General features: G+C 46.4%; 7 protein-coding genes across 7 annotated transcripts; 5 read left to right on the top strand and 2 right to left on the bottom strand.

Annotated features, from left to right (window-relative positions):
• Positions 1-3,687: 3,687 nt before the first annotated feature.
• Pdw03_8321 (uncharacterized protein) lies at positions 3,688-4,050 on the top strand (the record flags this gene model as incomplete). The annotated part of the gene is made up of 2 exons (XM_066101927.1): positions 3,688-3,759; positions 3,814-4,050. 2 exons carry the CDS (start codon positions 3,688-3,690, stop codon positions 4,048-4,050), a joined length of 309 nt encoding a protein of 102 aa, XP_065957010.1.
• A 300-nt stretch (positions 4,051-4,350) lies between these two features.
• Pdw03_8322 (Isocitrate lyase) lies at positions 4,351-6,391 on the bottom strand (the record flags this gene model as incomplete). The annotated part of the gene is made up of 6 exons (XM_066101928.1): positions 4,351-4,358; positions 4,415-4,668; positions 4,719-5,142; positions 5,193-5,605; positions 5,661-5,949; positions 6,004-6,391. 6 exons carry the CDS (start codon positions 6,389-6,391, stop codon positions 4,351-4,353), a joined length of 1,776 nt encoding a protein of 591 aa, XP_065957011.1.
• A 2,294-nt stretch (positions 6,392-8,685) lies between these two features.
• On the top strand, positions 8,686-9,528 carry Pdw03_8323 (Fungal transcriptional regulatory protein, N-terminal; the record flags this gene model as incomplete). Its single annotated transcript, XM_066101929.1, has 3 exons — positions 8,686-8,688; positions 8,777-8,966; positions 9,026-9,528. 3 exons carry the CDS (start codon positions 8,686-8,688, stop codon positions 9,526-9,528), a joined length of 696 nt encoding a protein of 231 aa, XP_065957012.1.
• A 473-nt stretch (positions 9,529-10,001) lies between these two features.
• Pdw03_8324 (Zn(2)-C6 fungal-type DNA-binding domain) lies at positions 10,002-11,026 on the top strand (the record flags this gene model as incomplete). Its single annotated transcript, XM_014677978.2, has 3 exons — positions 10,002-10,783; positions 10,916-10,956; positions 11,013-11,026. 3 exons carry the CDS (start codon positions 10,002-10,004, stop codon positions 11,024-11,026), a joined length of 837 nt encoding a protein of 278 aa, XP_014533464.2.
• Positions 11,027-11,633: 607 nt separating this feature from the next.
• Positions 11,634-12,865, bottom strand: Pdw03_8325 (Glutathione S-transferase, putative; the record flags this gene model as incomplete). Its single annotated transcript, XM_014677979.2, has 5 exons — positions 11,634-11,691; positions 11,759-11,765; positions 12,058-12,063; positions 12,124-12,147; positions 12,196-12,865. 5 exons carry the CDS (start codon positions 12,863-12,865, stop codon positions 11,634-11,636), a joined length of 765 nt encoding a protein of 254 aa, XP_014533465.2.
• Positions 12,866-14,466: 1,601 nt separating this feature from the next.
• On the top strand, positions 14,467-15,618 carry Pdw03_8326 (Tyrosine-protein kinase, active site; the record flags this gene model as incomplete). The annotated part of the gene is made up of 3 exons (XM_066101930.1): positions 14,467-14,750; positions 14,794-14,799; positions 14,859-15,618. 3 exons carry the CDS (start codon positions 14,467-14,469, stop codon positions 15,616-15,618), a joined length of 1,050 nt encoding a protein of 349 aa, XP_065957013.1.
• A 1,772-nt stretch (positions 15,619-17,390) lies between these two features.
• Pdw03_8327 (Ethanolamine utilization EutQ) lies at positions 17,391-17,989 on the top strand (the record flags this gene model as incomplete). The annotated part of the gene is made up of 5 exons (XM_066101931.1): positions 17,391-17,403; positions 17,510-17,603; positions 17,657-17,767; positions 17,843-17,890; positions 17,956-17,989. The coding sequence occupies 5 exons, from the start codon at positions 17,391-17,393 to the stop codon at positions 17,987-17,989; spliced, it is 300 nt and encodes a 99-aa protein (XP_065957014.1).
• Positions 17,990-18,125: the final 136 nt, after the last annotated feature.

Consider the following 18,125-nt stretch of genomic DNA (forward strand, 5'->3'; position numbering starts at 1 on the left):
CACTTCAACTGAAATTGAGTTCAGGCGGCTATTTTAAGCCAGGACCCCATACCTGTGCCATCCAATCATGTGACAGGCCCTACCCCTTAGCGTGAGGCTAAAACATCCTTATTCCTCTCAACCAGCCAATGGGGAAACACAAGCAGTCCAGTTATAAGACATCTGGGACTGGTTCATCATTCTACTAAAATTTCAGCACAAAACTCCTTGGTGACCAACTAAAAATTAATCATCTTCCGTGAAATCCTTCGAGGCACACAATTCCGATTTCACCGAGTTTTAGGGTGACTTTGAAGTGAGACATGCAGTTAAATTTTCTCATGTAGCTTACGGGTTCTTTCGTGGCAAGATTGAACCCTTTCAACGGTAAATACTAAATCAAACTATTTTTTTTTAATCACAAAACACTCCATTCGACAAATATTTAGCTCACTTAGGCTTTCCCAATCACAGATCAAAGCGGAGTTGAGATTGGATGAGACAGAGCCAGCCTACAAATATCAAGATACTGTATCAGGTGAGGTAAGATTGCGCACCGAGTCACCAGCCGACTTATCCAAAATTTTCATAGATTTTTCAGGAACAGCAACGTCCCGGCTGACTCGAAGCAGATGCACAGAAACTCATAATGTACGTGCAATGATGACAATCCTAGCCGATCATTGCATCTTGATTATTTTCATTAACACCAACCACAATCAGCTGTTCAAACAGTCCGTCTCTTTCCATCAGATCATTTGAATAATGATTCAAACACCAGAATTTAAATCATTTAATCCGATTTGCTATCACGGTCAGGACCAGCTAAAATCCAAGCTATTTATGTCTAGCTATTCCTGACTAGAAAGAGTAGATTTTCTTAGATTCTATAAGTGTTCGAATGCTACAAAACCGGTCAATGGTCAAAAAAAACTTCAAAATGCACGCGCAAATATTGTGTGTTGGCCCATAATGAATTCTCACTTGTTGAGGCAGAGTCCGCCCTCAATAGAGGACTCGGAGTCATCTGCCAAAGTTCAGTTTTCTCTGAGTGTTGTTGTTTGTGGGAAAAATCCAGTGAGAGAGGTACGTTATTGTGCACTTCTCCAAAAATTTCTGGGCAACGCGAATTGCATTCAACTCTGCTGATGATTATCAAGACTCTAATTATTCCACAACATCTTATCCTCAGACCTCGGTGCTAATGGATTAGCGCCAATCCGCACATGCTCAATAAACATTTACAATTGTCCTTCAGAGTGGACACTGAGCTTCAAAATGGACCTTGTCTTCTCCTTGGTAACTCAATCCCTTTGTGGATAAAAAATCACAAAGCTTGGAATTCACGTTGTAAAGCATTTTTGAGCGAATTTCAAAGCAAGGTAGTCAAAATAACACAACTGAAATTGCTCGGAACATTAGACTCGTCTACAAGCACGTGAATCATGCAAAGAGTGGCCAAATGAACCATCCGATAGGTCTCACAGATGCACCTACGGAAGCAACGATCAGTGTGAGTTATGTATAATGGGCCAACAACCGATTGCCCCCTGAGGTCACTCCGAGTTTCGAAGTCTGCAGCATCAATAGAATGTGTGAGCTCGAATTGAGGCTCGCATTTCTTGTTGGAGGGTCCAAAGATAGACACAGAGATTCAACCCTTCTTATTTATCCTAATCACGGCTAACACGAACTCTTGTTTCAGCTTCAGACAGCCATCCGAGAACTTGAATTTCCCTTCCATGTTGTGGGCCCAACCGCATCCCTTAAGGCCTGTGGTTGATAATTGACTTTTGGTGTTTCTACAGCTCTCCTTCCGCCCACTCGCGTCTCTTTAGATATATCTTTGTGCAGCCCTTCTTTTCGCTTAACCCAGCTCCTCATCTTAATAATATCTTTCTTGGTATTCCATACGGTACAGGATTTGTTTTTTTTTTCCCCAATAGATGAAGAATTCCATATATTTGATGGCCACGGTCACAGTAAAGTACCAGAATCCAAACATAACTTCTTGGCCTTGTGCTCAATTGGTAGATAAGGATGCTGACTCGGGTCGCACAGCAATAGTTCTCTTTTAGCAAAGCCCCAAGTATTAATCCCTCTTCGGCGCTCTGTGAGTCCGCATGTGTAGGCCCATAGAACCTGTCACACCTCTGGGTGGCTCAACCTGCGCTGGCCACCTAGGCTCAACAGAACATCCGGTGGCAAGAACGAACTCTCTACCCAAGGCTCTTGTTAGCTTGATGTCTGTCATTTATTTCTGCGATCTTCATGGGATTCTGGTGGGAATCTCCAATTTTTAACCCCTTTACCATTTTATTGGCCTTTTCATTTGAGATTCGACCAGTTCATATCATGTGATACCTTTGAATGGGGGTGCATCCATGCAAGGCACAAATCGATTCTGAACTGTTTCTCCTTTTTTGTCACCAATATCCAAAGAAAACAGTGAAAGCTTTTTTTTCCGTTCTTAGTTCAGTTCTCCAACCGAGACTCAATTCGTATAACTACCTCAAGAGGATGGCTGTATTAGCGCTTACCTTGACAGTAATACTTCCTTGGTATACCTCGAACCCAATGGTTTAAGCCATTCTCTAATCACACTAAGCCTCAAACCATCAGCAGAGGAAACGTCAAGTCCATATTTGGGGTAAATGACAAATCGGCAGTCTCTCATCGAGGAGTCGCTGCTTGAATTTTAGGGAGCGCCCGTTATCTGAATTGCCATTTTCCAAGTTCACAATAAAACCCCCGTGAAACCTGCAGGAGTCTAAAATACTTCATGTCTCATAAGTTCTTTACTCATTTCCTGTTGCTTTCAGTAAAGAGTGCAAGACTGAGCAGTAACCGTCGAGATACGTAGGCATGTAGTAGAATCGGAAGATATAACGTGCGATAGAGCAAGAGATTGCATGCCTATTCTTGTGGTTCGGTCTTCGAAAATCTGCGACGTTTAGATTTATACTGAAAAACGCCCAAGTATCCTACTCGGAACCTTGCACTGTCATTGGACGCATCATACCCCTTGCAGAAATGCTCACTCCTTCTTTGTTTCGTGTCACAACATACAGCCGTGAATGAAAAATCAGCAAGTTCAGATTGTTTAAAGACCCAGGTACTCATGCGGGCTAAATTAAATGACTACTCAATAATCAAAATGTCGGCGTTATTCAAAAGGCGTGTATTGCTTGGAGCAATATCAGAAAATTTTCCCTCCACAAAGACTACAGGTAGGAGCCCGGCTCTACAAAGACAGGAGGAAAACTCTGGAAAGATACTAATGGACTTAGTGGGTGGATAGAAGAGTAAAAAGAACGAGACGCTGCAAACTTGAACTCGGCTGTGACGTGTCTGAAGTGGTACAGCATGGACTGATTTCCAATGAGAAACACAATCTAGCAGTTAACGTTTAAAATGTAAGAAGAAGACAACCCCCTTTCTAACGGCTGTTCCAAACTCTAGTGCTCTCGTTACGTGCAGATAGGCAGGATAATTCTCAAAGCAAAAATCTTGCCTCACCAAGCCTTTTCTCCGAATGCCCACAAAAAAGCTCTGTCAAGACAACAGATTGGATATGCAGAGCAACATGGGGGCTTGTAGAGAGATATAAATACCATTTCCCCCGGTTAACCTTTGAATTAAACTCATACCTCCAGCGATATTTCACATTCGACACTTCCAAATTAACGCAAATCCTCGAATTCGAATATGCGTTTCATCTTCATCGCTTTAATGGCCATTGTTGGCTCTGCCTTGGCTGCAGACAAGGCCCCTGCTTTGGTAAGTTAGAACAAACAAACAGCAACATCATTGATTTGGCTAATAATCATTCAGATTGGCGTCGGATACCCCTGCAAAGCCGATGGCAGCGCGGGAAACTGTGCCAGTGGCTTCTGCTTGGCAAGTCTCTTCGCCTTGTACCGAAACCTATCTGATATCAAAAGACTAACATATCACACAGCAACTTGCCCACGAGAACCAGGGGGTGTGCAAGTAGACTGCAGATCTCGCCATTGGTGCAAATTGATTGGCAAGGCAATTTTTATGCTAGAGGAAAGTCTTCAGGGGTGAGCTGGCTGGGCTAGCTCGAAATTTGGAAATTTTTAGACGTTTCTTACCGAATTTTATTGCTGATGGGATGAGTTTTGGACGAAGAATAGCTGCGCTAAACACCAGACCCCAGATGCTCTCCCATGTTAGTCGCAGCTGTCAAAGCAGAATCATCAACGCTCCTTTGTGATTCAAGATAGTGAAGCCTAGTGGTATTATTAACGTTCACACATCATGTGGGCTCTGTTATTGGATGTATCATAAGATAAAATCGTCACCAAGAATATACAAAAAGTGGCCGATGAAGCATTTGAATCGTAATTAAAATCCTTCGGTTTTTGATTAGCAATTTTCTTCTTTCTGAAATTGGTGCACGATGACCTACCCTTTTCTGTGTTACCCTCACCCATGCTTTTGCTACTGCTACTCCCACTCTGGATAGCACCCATAATTCCATCCATGTAAGGCGCGCCACTCCACTTCTGGTGAGTGAGAACTTCGACACCGAGTTCTTTTTCGCGGGACTGGACAAGACGGACATAGGCTAGCATACCCTCATCCTTAAATGCACGGGAAAGTTCAGTCGTAAGAGTGGCATTAGTGTGCAGACCAGCCAGGGAAATGAGTTGCAGGACAAATCTGAAGGAAGTTAGTGGATCGAAGCGAGAGAGATGTCATGTCGAGCTTACCCATGTTTGGCAATGTCCCAAATAAAGGACTTGAGGGAAGCCTCATCAAATCCTTGTCCCATCCAGTTGAATGAAGGGCTGAGGTTGTAGACAAGCTTCTTGCCTGGGTATGCCGCCCGCACTTCTCCGGCCAGTCTTCCGGCCTTCTCGACATCTGGGTCACCGGTTTCAACCCAGAGAAGATCTGCATAAGGGGCAAACTCCTTCGCGCGCTTGGTTGCAGCAGGGAACCCCGCTGAGTAGTGGTAGAATCCCTCGCGAGTGCGCGGGCTATCACATGACCATACAATCGGTGTTTTGGAGAAATCGTTTGCCAGGGCACGGCGACGGGAGAAGGAAAGATCGGGGTTTTTCTTAACAAGGGCCTTGTACGTATCTCGAGAAGACTGGGGAGCGCCCTCTGATTCAAGATGTGCGTCGACGGCTGCATTTAGTGAGCAAATGGGATCTTTGATGAAGAACCAGTAAGCGTACCTTCGTCTAGTGTAACAAGTTTGTGCCTCTTGACCCAGTCAAGCTCGAATGTGTCTATTTCTTTGGGTGAGGCGCCCTCTCGTTCCATAGCTTGAAGGGTCTCCGCTAAAGGTTCCACATCTTCCGCGATACCAAGGATGAATTCGTGATCACGCACATCGATGGCACTGCTGATGAGTCGGCCGCTCTCGGAATCTGTTCGAGCAATGACTAAATTTTCACATCCCATCATGTCCCACTGGAATCGAGCTGCGACCAGTCGATTGATGTGTTCCCCCATTGGGACGAGTACTTTGCCTGCAAGATGGCCGCACTTCTTTCCGCCGTGCAATTGATCCTCAAAATGAACGGCCGCCGCACCATTCTCTGCAAACAGCTTGGCGAGTTTAAGAACAGCCGATAGCCCGCCATGGCTGCACCGAGAGAATTAGCAACTTTTTGCACTATCGATCACAACAATTGACCTACCCGGTATCGCCATCCGCAATGATTGGTCGCATGTAATCAATGTAAGGTGTAGCCTTTCGCTCATCCGTGGTCATCTTTCGTCTCGCATCCCATTGTTTCCGATCATGCATGGACTGGGCCTTGAACAGACGCTGGACCTGGTTCGGGACAGTATTGTAGGGATAATCGCCGAAATCAGGCGACACCTCGTTGGTACTTGTCAAAAGAGAAGAGCAAGCCCAGCCAGAGACATACAGGGTCTCTTGGTTGGGGGCTTGCTGTGTCATTTGGACGGGGTCGATAGCTCCCACTTGTGCGTAGGTCAGATTTGTCAGATTTGGAGCTCCACCTGTCTAGGACTCACTGGTGTGAACGGGCTGGCCAGCCGCTGCTCGCTCATTGAGAAGATTGAAAAGCTTTCGCGCCATCAAAGAACTGGGGTATGTTTGTTGCAGGGAGCCACGTTTGCTCACGACGTCTGCCGCCGTGTAAGGGCGCTTGATGCCTTCGTAGCGAGGTGAATTCCACCATGATTCCACATCTCGAAGCTGTTGGTCGTAGAGTGCATCTTCAGCTGCACCTGCTTTCTCTTGTGAGGACAGCAGCTGATATGCATCTGAGGGGAGGGTGGTGGATACGGGAGGCTGCACCGGCGTCATCCGAATATAACCGCTTGTGAAAGGCCGCAATGAACTCAAAGAAACAGTGGACACGGGAGCGCGTCCAGGCAAACGTCGTATCGAGCGGAACATGACTGACGTTCTAAGTGGAATGCGAACAGATAATTGTTGACTTAAATCAGGAAGAAAGCAACACAAAGCCGAGAAATAAAAACACGGGCTCTCCGCTTGACCTCGGGCCGTGCACATCTGGGGTTTCCCCGCCACTGACTCCGGAGGTCCGATACTCGCTACTTGACTAATCCGGTCAGTTGTAGAAAGCATGATCCAAAGATCGATCTCTAGTGTGATGGGTCTTTCATTGTCAGATGCCGTGCATAGAAACGCCATTTTTGCAAATTGGTATGGGGGTTTCAACTTTCTTCTAGCTACAACGCCAATGAGGGGAAACGTGCAAACCCAAAAAAACCTCGATGTTGAATGGGCAAAGAAGTCGAGGGTGCTAGAGTACTTCCGACCAAAAGACCTCCCCCCTCCAGTTGTTGGGACTAATCTTTCTTCGTGGAGATTGAAATTTTGGTACTCTACAAGATTGTGGTAACATTGGAATTACCTCTTTATTAGACCTATCCTTCAGTTTCGCCGGGTGCATTCTGACTTTCACATCTACCAGATTCAATTAGCATCACTCTCACTGGAGCTTTACATTGCCTGCAATCACTTAAAACAACACGTTTGCTTCAATGTTTTAATTTTATTCTATCAGGCCAACTGCATAACAAACACTACACTACGCTACCTACTTCAGTCAAGCCATCCAGCAATTTCAAAGTTCACTAACAACCATCAATGCGAACAATTCAGTTCACTCCTCAAATAAGATAAGAAATTAGTTGCACACATTACCCATCACGCACAGGTATTTAGTATCGTACTGGTAGGTGAACCAATTGGATGATGCTATTCAGGGACTTTGTTATACTACCTAATAGTTCAAGTCCCTATTGTTCAATAACCAACAAAGCCTCTAGAGAAATTTACTTTGAAGAAGCAATTATGAGCGTTGCTCGAGTCGACTTTCAATAGCTTCAATACTGCCAAGCCACATCTACAAATCCCGTGAATCCTTTAGTATTATATGTTCTTCTTTTCCCTCTCCTTCCTTCTCTAGTTTGTTTTTCATTCTTTTTTTTGTTGTCGTTCACGAATGGTGCTGGCCACCACGCCTCCGTTCTCGAAAAGCGGCCCCCAGGTAATTGCTGGCGAGTACCTGGATGGTCCTCTTCTGAAGTGGGACCAGATATTCCTGTTCGACCAGCTGTTTGCCGCGGGCTCCATGCCCGAAATGTCTATTCCGACCTGGGAGCTGACCGAGCTCCTTTGCAGCATGGTCATTGTCGTGGGGCCCAGCTCCCCCCCCCTCAAGCACATCTCCTCCGTGTCGTCCTCTCTCACAAGTTTGCGTGGTTCAGCTTGCACTGGGGTAGGGATACCACACCCTAATAAGTTCCCTTCTTGAAGACTTGAAACATGTGGACAGCCCAGGTGTCCACCCACTGCTCTGGACTCTTCAACCTCCTCTACTCCTGCCCCCTGGCCACATCTGTGGCCCTCCACCAAAACCTGGTGGTCGGCGATAAGTGGGAGTCCCTTCTCGGCTATCTGTGAAATCTTTCCGGACATGGATGTCTGTGCGGAGCCTGGGAGCGTGTTGGCCACTATTCACCCTTGCTCCGATGACTGTACCTCTCTCCCTGTGGCGGCTCCCTCCACCAATAAGTACCAACAACGGTACCAGTCACGTTCTTGAATACTATTTGCGTCTATCCTCTCATTTGCAGGGGTTGTCAGTCGCCGTTTGTTTTTTTTCTTTTGAAAAATTTTTCCCCTCATTTCTAATTTCGCGTAGACGATATCCTGGTCGTAGCTTGAGGTTGTATCTGGAGTCCTAACATAGTGCCTTTGGAGAAATCATCCCCGCACGGCGTTGGTATCGCTTGTAGTGATCAATACCACCGCTGGTCCACAAATATCTACAGATTCTCTAGTCAGAATTAAACACAAGTCCTGTTTGCTCAACGCATTTTAAAAAATCAAATTAGATATAGCAGATACTCAACCCCGTTGAAATTGCAATGTAAAATGCACCAGGACATTCTCCAAAATCGGTACCCCCGCATGGGCTTTTCATCCCCTCTCCGTAAGATTTCCCTATCTTTCACTGACTATTCGCTGTCATCGTCTCTTATCTCTCTGTCTTCATCTCCGTATTTCTTTGTCTCTCATTTTCTCCCACGTGAATGGGTTCCAGCGTCGACTTGGTATGGAAGGCATTAAAATCCCATTGAGTTTAGATTCGCCCAACAACTCGGTGCCAGCGCGGGGAAATCTTGAGACTCAAAAGCCAAAGCAGACCAAGAGTCGTAATGGTATGTTTGGGTACTTTGAATCTACACCTTCTATTCGCAAAGAAAGAACAAAAGACGGCCACTTCACATTATCCACAATATTTACCAGGTCTCCACGTCCACAGGTTGCATCACCTGCAAGGCAAAGCGGTTGAAGTGCGACGAAACCAAGCCATCGTGTCACCAGTGCGAAAAGAGAAAAGTACAATGTGGAGGATACAAGAAAGACTTTAAATGGCGGCCATTCGAAGAGATCAACTTGACTTCTGGGAGACCTACAGTAGCCAAAGCCAAGAAAGGTAAGTAAGTCATGGGTGCCATGTGGATTTGACCAAACCTACTCATAAATCCTCTTCAGCAACCCTTTTGTCCCATCAATCCCCATCTGTTGGCAAAATTAGCCAGAGACTTTTAACTCCTCCCACGACTGAACGTTTAGTATCACCGATTCGCAGACAATCCCACAAGTATACTAGCTCTCGTTCGCCTCTAGACTCTCCCGCGCATAGTTCGCCCACTAGCATCAATAGCTTTCTGTCTACAGAAACACGTTTCAGTGAAGACCTATCTGTCGAGCAAGAAGATATTTCCATGGCCAAGTGCACCGAGCCTCCCTTTGATATCAACGCGTCAACGTCCACCGACTATTCCCCTTTCAATTTTCTCTCCTTTGAAAATCCCTTTCAAGATTCTCTGTCGCGCACAAACTCGCTGGTTTCTGATGTTGATGCCGATCATGCTAGAAATCTTGCTTTTTTTCCAGCACAGCCAGATTCTGATGCATCGAGACTGAGCTTCTCCCAGCTATTGGAGGATGAAAATGATGAAATCGAGGAGATGATCCGGATGTCAGATCTATGATTGGGACCTTGGAATCTCACCTTGCCAGAGCGAGACTCTTTCAATACATACCAATGCTCCAAGCGTGTCAGACAACCCAACTCTACCACTGGAAAGTCCGGAGATGCTTGTGTTGCGGTTTGATAAGCTCACATGTGGCATTTTGTCTATCAAAGATGGTGTATTAGAGAATCCCTGGCGAACACTCATTTGGCCGTTGGCAAAAAGATGCAACTGCACTTTGCCATTCCATCTTCGCTCTGACGGCTTTCCACTCGTGCAAGCAAATCCCCCATCTTCGGGCCCAAGGAGCAAAACACATGCGCCAGAGCATATCTGATCTAGTTGGACAAGTACAGAATATGAGGGCGGATGCCGCGCTGGCGACGAATCTGGCGTTGGCATTTGCCGATACTTGGGACCAACACACCCGCACGTGCATTCCACATTTGCGAGGCGCAAAAACATTGGTGTGTCAGGTAATCGCCGCCGGCATGCATGAGGGTGTTACCGATAAAGAGCTGGATCGCATCCGGTTCCTCTATAATACCTGGTCCTATATGGACGTAATTGCGCGACTCACTTCTTTGGACGAGTGTGGTCCTCAAAACTGGGATTCTTCAATTTTTGAGATTCCGAGTAATCTAGTCCATAAAATTGATCCATTGATGGGATGTGCAACTACTCTATATCCTCTCATGAGTCGGGTAGCGGAGCTGATCCAACATGTGCGGAAGAGCTCCTCGAACACGGTGTCGGTTGTGGCTCAAGCTGTGGAACTCAAAGCTCTTGTTGAGCGATGGGAGCCGCCTCAATGGTTTGAGCCCCCAGCTGATCCAAACTCCGAGGTACAGCATAGCATTCAAGTTGCACATGCGTATCGCTGGGCCACCTTGATGTTCCTGCACCAGGCCGTTCCAGAGATACCCTCTGAGCCAGCCGACAAATTAGCAAAGAGGGTCCTGATCTTGCTTGCCACAGTTCCTTATACCTCGCGGACTACCATCATCCAGTTGTTCCCTCTTCTAGCAGCTGGCTCTGAGGCTGACACTGACGACGATCGAAAATGGGTATTGGATCGATGGACCACAATCCAGTCTCACTTAATGCTCGGTGGTGTAGACCGCTGTTTGGAGGTATTGAGGGAAGTCTGGGAGCGCCGCGATGCAATTAATACCAGAAGAGAGCCTGAAATGGCTATCTCGCGAAGTACCGAGTCTTTTTCATCAGGACACCAGGAGAAAATGAGCTCATCATTGCCTAACGAGTTCCGCAAGTACAGTCTCAATGCTTCCCACGAGGGCCTAATAGGAAGAAGACCAGTGCAACCTACATCGACGTTTGCGTGACAGGGTTCCGCAATGGCGTCGCTTAAAAATCTTGAGTTTGAAAGAACTGTGCGTGGTAGATTGCACTGGGTAAATGTTATGGCCGAGTGGGGATGGGAAGGTGGGTTTGACAACTGTCAGACTCTTCTATCCAAAAGCTAACTCCGCAATTCATAGTTTTCCTTGGCTAGCTTAATAGCAACAGCCCATAATGTGGTTGCAAGCTTGGATAATCGATAGAAGAAAACCTAGGGTTCTTTGCATCCTAGCCTGCTGTACTAAGATGACGGCTAACAAAGCAAGCATCCGAGTTTCTGTTCCTTCCCAGATGTTCTCATATTCCCATATTTATGGCACTATTGATTTTTTTCTTGAAGCTAAAATTGTGATTTGTAGCCCTTGCTTGGTGTTGCCTTACACCAGCGAGGCGTCCAGAGATCTGTTGTTCTCTTGCTGATGGGTCGTCACAACTTCGATTGAGGTTCTTTTTCTACAATTCTGATCTACGCTCTGACTCCAAATTATGGTTGATCTAGGAACCAGTATTTTCACCATGATGGTGGTTTACTTGGCCTCAACACATTTATCCTGCTTTCCAAGACAACGTATGCGATACCCCTTCTTCTGAAGGCCCCCAAGCAACTACCCACAGCAACACCACGGTCACCCACGTTGCCTTCCCAGTAAAACTAACATTTGATCAGCTTGATCAGTACCCAACGCACATTGCAATTCATCTTCAGTGCCACATGCATCCTACACATCATCTCGTTCGGCCACCATCACTCGCCTCAGTGTTTAGCACGGCCCTATGCCCGCAATGCCCTCACCCAACGCAAGCAGTAAGCCACAATTGCTTTTGTAGGCGTTACTCAGCATGGCCTCGTCCGGTACTTTTTCCTACTGCAAAATTGTAAACATACCAGGAGCCTATGCTTTCAGTGAGACAGTTTCTTGGTTCTCACAGAGCAGCATTCTCTGCGGTGCCCAAGAATCCGGCTTCCCCTTGCGCGCAGAGCAACTACGTCCTTAGTCAGACTCTTTGGTAGATTCGGTATTGATCCATTGCTTGACAGACTGTGTCTCGGTCCTGGCGAAAAGTGCCATTTCAAGCCAGTCGAAACATCTACAATTCCTTGTCCCGGAGGCAGCGACAGGCATTTGATGGTTGATGAGTGTCCCTAGGCCTAAAGGGGATCAATCCCCGGAAAGCCCCACTCACCCATGGCTGATTTGTAAGTTGAAAGTTCTAGAAATTCACATTTGATCTATTTACAGAATAACTTACTTCGCACATTTAGGTGCACAAAGCCTGAATCCACCCCTCAATAGGGGAACACAAACTGCTCAGCCTTCGCACCAAGAAGAGGCACGAAATCTTCACCCTCACAAATCTTCATAGCCTTTTGATAAGCAGGCCGCTCACCAACACGCTTGAGATAAGCCAGAATGTTCTTGTGTTTCTGCTCATCAAAATCAATAGGGGAAAATCCCCTCATGGTAGTGAGAGTAAAGACCGCCATGATATCCGCTGCGGTGACGTCATTCCCAACCAAGTAAGATCCGGTTTCACCGAGTCTCGCCTCGATCATTGAGAACGCACACTCTAGTTTCGTGTCGGCCAGCTTGACGAACGGTGCTTCTGGGTCATCGGACGAGCGCTTGTTCATGAACACACGGAGCAAGGCTGGCTGCAGGGAGGCATTTGCCCAGTGGTACCACTGCAGGAATTGGATGTATTCCTCGCCATCCTTCGGTGTGCGCGCGAAGCGGCCCTCTCCGTAGGCGGCAATGATGTAATCAATGATAGCGCCTGATTCAGCAAGCACGACCTTGTTTTTCGTAAAGGGAGAGTTGTCGTCTTCGATCACCGGTGCGGTGCCAGAGGGATGCAGGTCTTTGATTGATTGCGGGGCGAGTAAAGGGTCGCGCTTGTGGAAGACATAGTCATACTTGATGCCAAGTTCTTCAGCGAGCCAGACGATACGCTCTGATTGCGAGCGGCCAAGGTGGTGGATTTTCAACGGCATCTTGATTTACGGATGAGAAGGAAGTAATGATGGGTTATTGGCGAAGTGACTATGGAATTATAAATGCTGGAATGGGGACTTGGTAGATATGAAGCCGGACTTTCGTCCAGACGGACCGAAGTATTTATGCTTTCCGCGTCCAAAGGTACCGTCGGAGATGTAGGCCGATTTTGCTTTACCTCCGGGATTTGTCAATTCGTAGCTCTAGACCTCGATTCGGATAGCCCAGTTGCTCGAGTCGTATGATAGTCCGTGGTTTGCAAACAAGGAAAAGGGTCATGCCAAGCAATATAGATTGTCTTTCGTCAGAATTCAACCTGAGAGGGAAAGGGTGAGAGCGACTTTTAGACATTCCCCTCGCATGTGGCCCAGTGTTGGCCTATGTCAATTGGCTATCGCATGGCTGCTGGTATACAGCAGGCACATCAATCTACTAAGGTCCCCTATAAACTCCCAAATTTCTTTGTATCCACAACAATTACAGCAAATAATTATTCCTTCGAGACGTCATGGCTAAGACCTTCTTACTAAATCCCCTCCCATCTGGTAGAGTCTCACCTACTTGAACACTGAAAATCAACGATGTTGGAATTAGGCGTTAATCTGCACCCCCTGGACCAATCAATATTTTTGGTATCGGGGTGGTGCAGAATCTACCTCGACCAGACGGTTTAGTTTTGTTGCCGCTTTCGTATTCCACAGTCTGGTACGCACCGAGTTAGAGCTTTACTACTTGATGCACATGCCCATAGACAGCCAAATAGTAGACATACCACCTGTAATGGCAGTTTCTTGGGTTTTTGAGGGCTGTAAACCAGACGATCGCCGACAGCAGTTCCCGTTTGATTCGGGAAAATTTGTGAATTTAAATTGATCAGACAGCTTCGGACGGATGAACAGGAGGATAGTTAGATGGCAGATAGGTCGAATGAAAGGTTGATGCCAATCAAAACGAGAACTTTAGATTGTCCAACGACCTGATATGAAGATGATCACTTCGCACAGAAATCGGGGAATGGGCTGTACCACACTCTTGGCATTTTTTCAAGCAGGCAAACTGATCCTGTCAATTTCATCTCCAATCACACTTGAAGTGTCAACTCGCGCGCGGGATGCCCTTCTATGGATCAGTTAAATGCGATTATCCCAAGGGGGGCTGACCATGAGTGCCTAGACTACACTAAACACCCGTTGACCAATCCATGATATTGTTTAAGCGTTTGTTTGGTCAAGTTGTGAATGAGACTTGAATTCAGATAGGGGAACTAGCGGTGAAGAACTCTCATTGGTTTCCTGGTCCTTGAAAGACGCATCAAAGTGGGGAATGCAAAAATCACGGGAGAGATTGCAATGTTAATACGACCCCCAGGGCGTCATCCTGGGTCCAAACTCAGTATTACCACTTAGTAGGTAGCTACCGTCGAAGCTGGCCGCTCGCCCACCTTTCCAGAGCATCATTGCGCAGTTCATCGATTTCTATCAATTTGCCATGATCAACCCTCAAGACAGATTTTGGTCCGACAGCCAAGGGCTACTATGGCCCAAGCGAAAACCCCGCCACTAAAACGTATTCCAACGTTTGGGATTGGGATCAACTCCGGATGATCAAGATTAAAGGCACCGCCAAGCTATTTCCGCCCGAGGGGGATGTAGAGCTCTCAATTTTGGCGCCATTGGCCGATTATCTATCGCCGGAAGTTCGCGCAATCACAGTCGATGACGATGGGCTTCTTGCTGAGGTTTCTACGGATCCGGAAGAAGACGATACTATGTTTATGGCGTACCCTCCCTTGTCGCTCTGCGAGTCACTCAGCAATTGCCGTACAGTTCAGTACTCCAAACTCCAAGAGCTCGATCGACTTGGACCATTTGTCGATCTCGTGTCGTACGAAAACGAATCCGGGATGCCTTGAAAGGTTGCTTTAAAGTTTAATGTATTGTATAAGCCTTTACGACTACAAATGGCCTGGGATGAGCTTAACATTCTTAAAAGCCTACCGCCCCATCCTAACATAGTGCCGTTTGATCGCGTTGTCCTTGCGGAGTCTCGGGTGATTGGATTTACAACAAAGTACATCCCGGGTGAAACTCTCGCCAATCCAAACGTTCCCTTTCGATTCGAGTGGCTACAACAGCTTACTCGACTCGTGGATTTTCTCAACCTCGAATATGGGATTATGCACCAAGATATTGCACCCCGAAATCTACTCATCGATCATTCCACGTCTAAGATTCTTCTTTTCGACTTCGATCGGGCTGCATCTGGAGATAAAAACTTACACAACGGTCAAGATGACGTCAATAGCGTTGTGTTCACACTTTACGAACTTATCACGAATGATACATCTTTTTCAGGTATCCCTCATTGGGAGCGAAATATTGATATGGTACAAAGTATCCCAGCGTGGATTAGTTATCGCAAACTGGACTCTGAGGTATCAAAATTCCGCGAATACCTGAATGAATGGGTGGCAACACGAAGATCCGACGTGGATGGGGACATGCAACGATATCTGAATGCACCAAACCGACTTAGGCTGCCGGACCTACCTACGGCGCCCGAGTACACTGTACCATTCGAGATGGGCACAAGAGATGGAAAGCCAGTCTGGAGAACGGGCCTTCGGTCTAGAAACATTGCAATGAAGCTGGGGCAGCATTGCTTTCGCTGGGAGAGGCCACCACAAAACCGCTTGTTGAGAAAGAATGAAGACACTGTTAAACTTACGGACGATGGTGCTCTTTCGCATTGAATCAACTTCAGATTTCCTTGGCATTGTTCGTTTCGTCGTTTTTAAAGTTCTTATGAAAAATACAAGGGAAAAAATAAGAAAGAAAGTGGTACAGCGACTAGAGGTCGCACAAAAGTGAGATTACTGGTCAAGCGAATCGTCAAAAAAGAGTTATAGAAAACGGGAAATGGCGTACTTGCCTTGTCAAAGGCAGAGTTGAAAGGGTTTAAAGGGGAAAGCAGAAGAAAGTCAAACTACGAGAGATCAAAGTGGGGCACTTCCCCATCCTGGCCTAGGTAGGGGGGCCACCAAGGAACGCTGTCCGTTTTCCGTGGCACTTTTGTTATTAACAAGAGCCTTTTATTAAGAACTGAGATAATCAGCCCAAAATAAATCAATTTTCTACACATGTCACATTTCATCTACCTATCTGTCTCATTGGCATTCTCAGACTTTCCAATCGTTCCATGATTGCCAGTGCTTGGACTTGTATCCAGCCACCGCAAAGCCTGCTACACCCTTACCCTTTCTACCAATATTGCTGCAGGTATCAACAACCATACCATTTCACTGCAAGTGACCAAAAAACAGGCCCTGCAGAGTATATCCTCAAGTGTTTTGATCTTGAAAACGGACTGTCTTCGTTACCACCTCATTTGGGTATGAGCAAACTCAATAGTTCCTTTCGGGGACTTTATCAGGGACGATCAGATGAATCCGCTTCTTCCAGTACTATCAAGAGATCCTCAAACTACTTTAATAATGAAGCAAGATCACCATTTAGATCCAAGATCAATCCCACAGACTGCGTGGTTGATTAATCGCGGTGTTCTTTTCGATCTTCCCGCTATTGAGCTCACAGCTGATAGGTTTAAAACTAAAAACTAAACCAATGAAGACCAACTTAGACTCCTACATCAATCACTGTCTTCTCCAAGCCAAATTTGGTGACGCCTCTTTCTTTGATTCACCGAACGTCCATTTGCTACGGCTCTGGCAGATTGTCGACCGTAAGTAAAAAAGGTTCTCTCACCTTGCGTCTGAGATTTAATTGACAAACAAGCTCCATGACCCAGCAAATACAGACAGCATAGACTTTTCTGTCAAACCTATGGATCTGTGGAAATTGGTGTTAGACTAGCATCAATGTCCGGGTCATGGTGATGGAAATTGGTATACACAGATGAGTTGGGACATTGAGACTCAAACTCGCTTTCAACTTTTGCAGTTGTTATAGTACACCAGCATGCAAAATGTTCCTTACGTTGCCCCTACACAGTCAGCCAGTTTCGTTTTCCCGTTTTCTCAAAGTTGAAGCGACCTTAGAGTGTGCCCGTAGGTATTTCATCTTGCGAACATGTTATGCCAAGCATGAAAAGCCAGTGATTGTGGTTCTGCGGCTGAAACAATGAGGAAGGGCTAGCCGCATCAAGCGAAGGAATCCTCGGCGTCATCTGCATACCCATGTACGGAGTACAGTACTCAACTACGCAATCTTATCACGCGAAGTAGGCTCACAGTCTATGAGATCGGAGATTGTCCAGCTAAATAATACTATCAATACTTGTCGGTAGGTTTTTCTCCAGTGAAAATAGTCTCCCCACTCTACCATATCGGATCTTTCATCTCAAGATTTAAACTTCCCCTCATCCTCTCCGTGGCTTCTCCCAACCCGTTCTCTGTTGGGCTGCCTAGCCAGGACATTAGATCCGAGTACCGCTTTTTGTCTGAATTGGGTTGCCCTACGGTTGAGGAAGTCTTTCTTTTTGAAGGGCATTCTCTCATTGTAGGCTATGGTAGACAGTGGTAAGATCAGGATAAAACAGAGGGAGTTCTCAAAAGCTGACTGGAATATCGATCTATCTCTGCATTGCATTACCCCTCCGAGTCACATTGATTTCTCCAACCATAGCACTTCCCTTCACCTACCACGCCAAGGCGCCATTGGCCTTGAAGCCGCCGCTTTTCGCAGATGAGAACGCCTTCTTGGGTGACGTGCAATCAAGGTATGGCTCATATAGAGTGGATTGGATCGTCAATTTTGCTGACAATGCCCCAGCGAGGACGAGAATCCCGACAAGCCCATGTCATGCGGCTTTTACCGACTAGAAAAGGCCACACGCCTTGTTTACCCCTACACCTACGACGAAGTGAAAAATAATCGTCGAGGGTAAGTTGGAGATTGCGGACGGGACGGACCAGACGGTCACGGCGACTTCGGGCGATGGATTTTTTTTTTCCCAAGGGAACCAAAATCACCTTCACGACGGATGACCATGGGCTGGCATTCTGTGTGGGTACCCCCGTAACCAGGGCTGAATTTTAAATTCTATTCAAGGGCAAGACTAATGAAACCAGACTGGCCAACGGAAGCAGGGTGCTGCTTAAATAAGTGAATAATCGAAATTAAATTTACCCCTTTTTTGAAATTTCAAGTTCCCTGGTTTGGGATTTCCAATTCTCGGGGCCCCGTGCTTCCAATCCATGGAACACTCATCTGTGTTAGGGTAGCTATTCCGAATTTGGTA

Source organism: Penicillium digitatum, chromosome 3 (genome assembly GCF_016767815.1).
Source record: "Penicillium digitatum chromosome 3, complete sequence".
Taxonomy (NCBI): Eukaryota; Fungi; Ascomycota; class Eurotiomycetes; order Eurotiales; family Aspergillaceae; genus Penicillium; species Penicillium digitatum.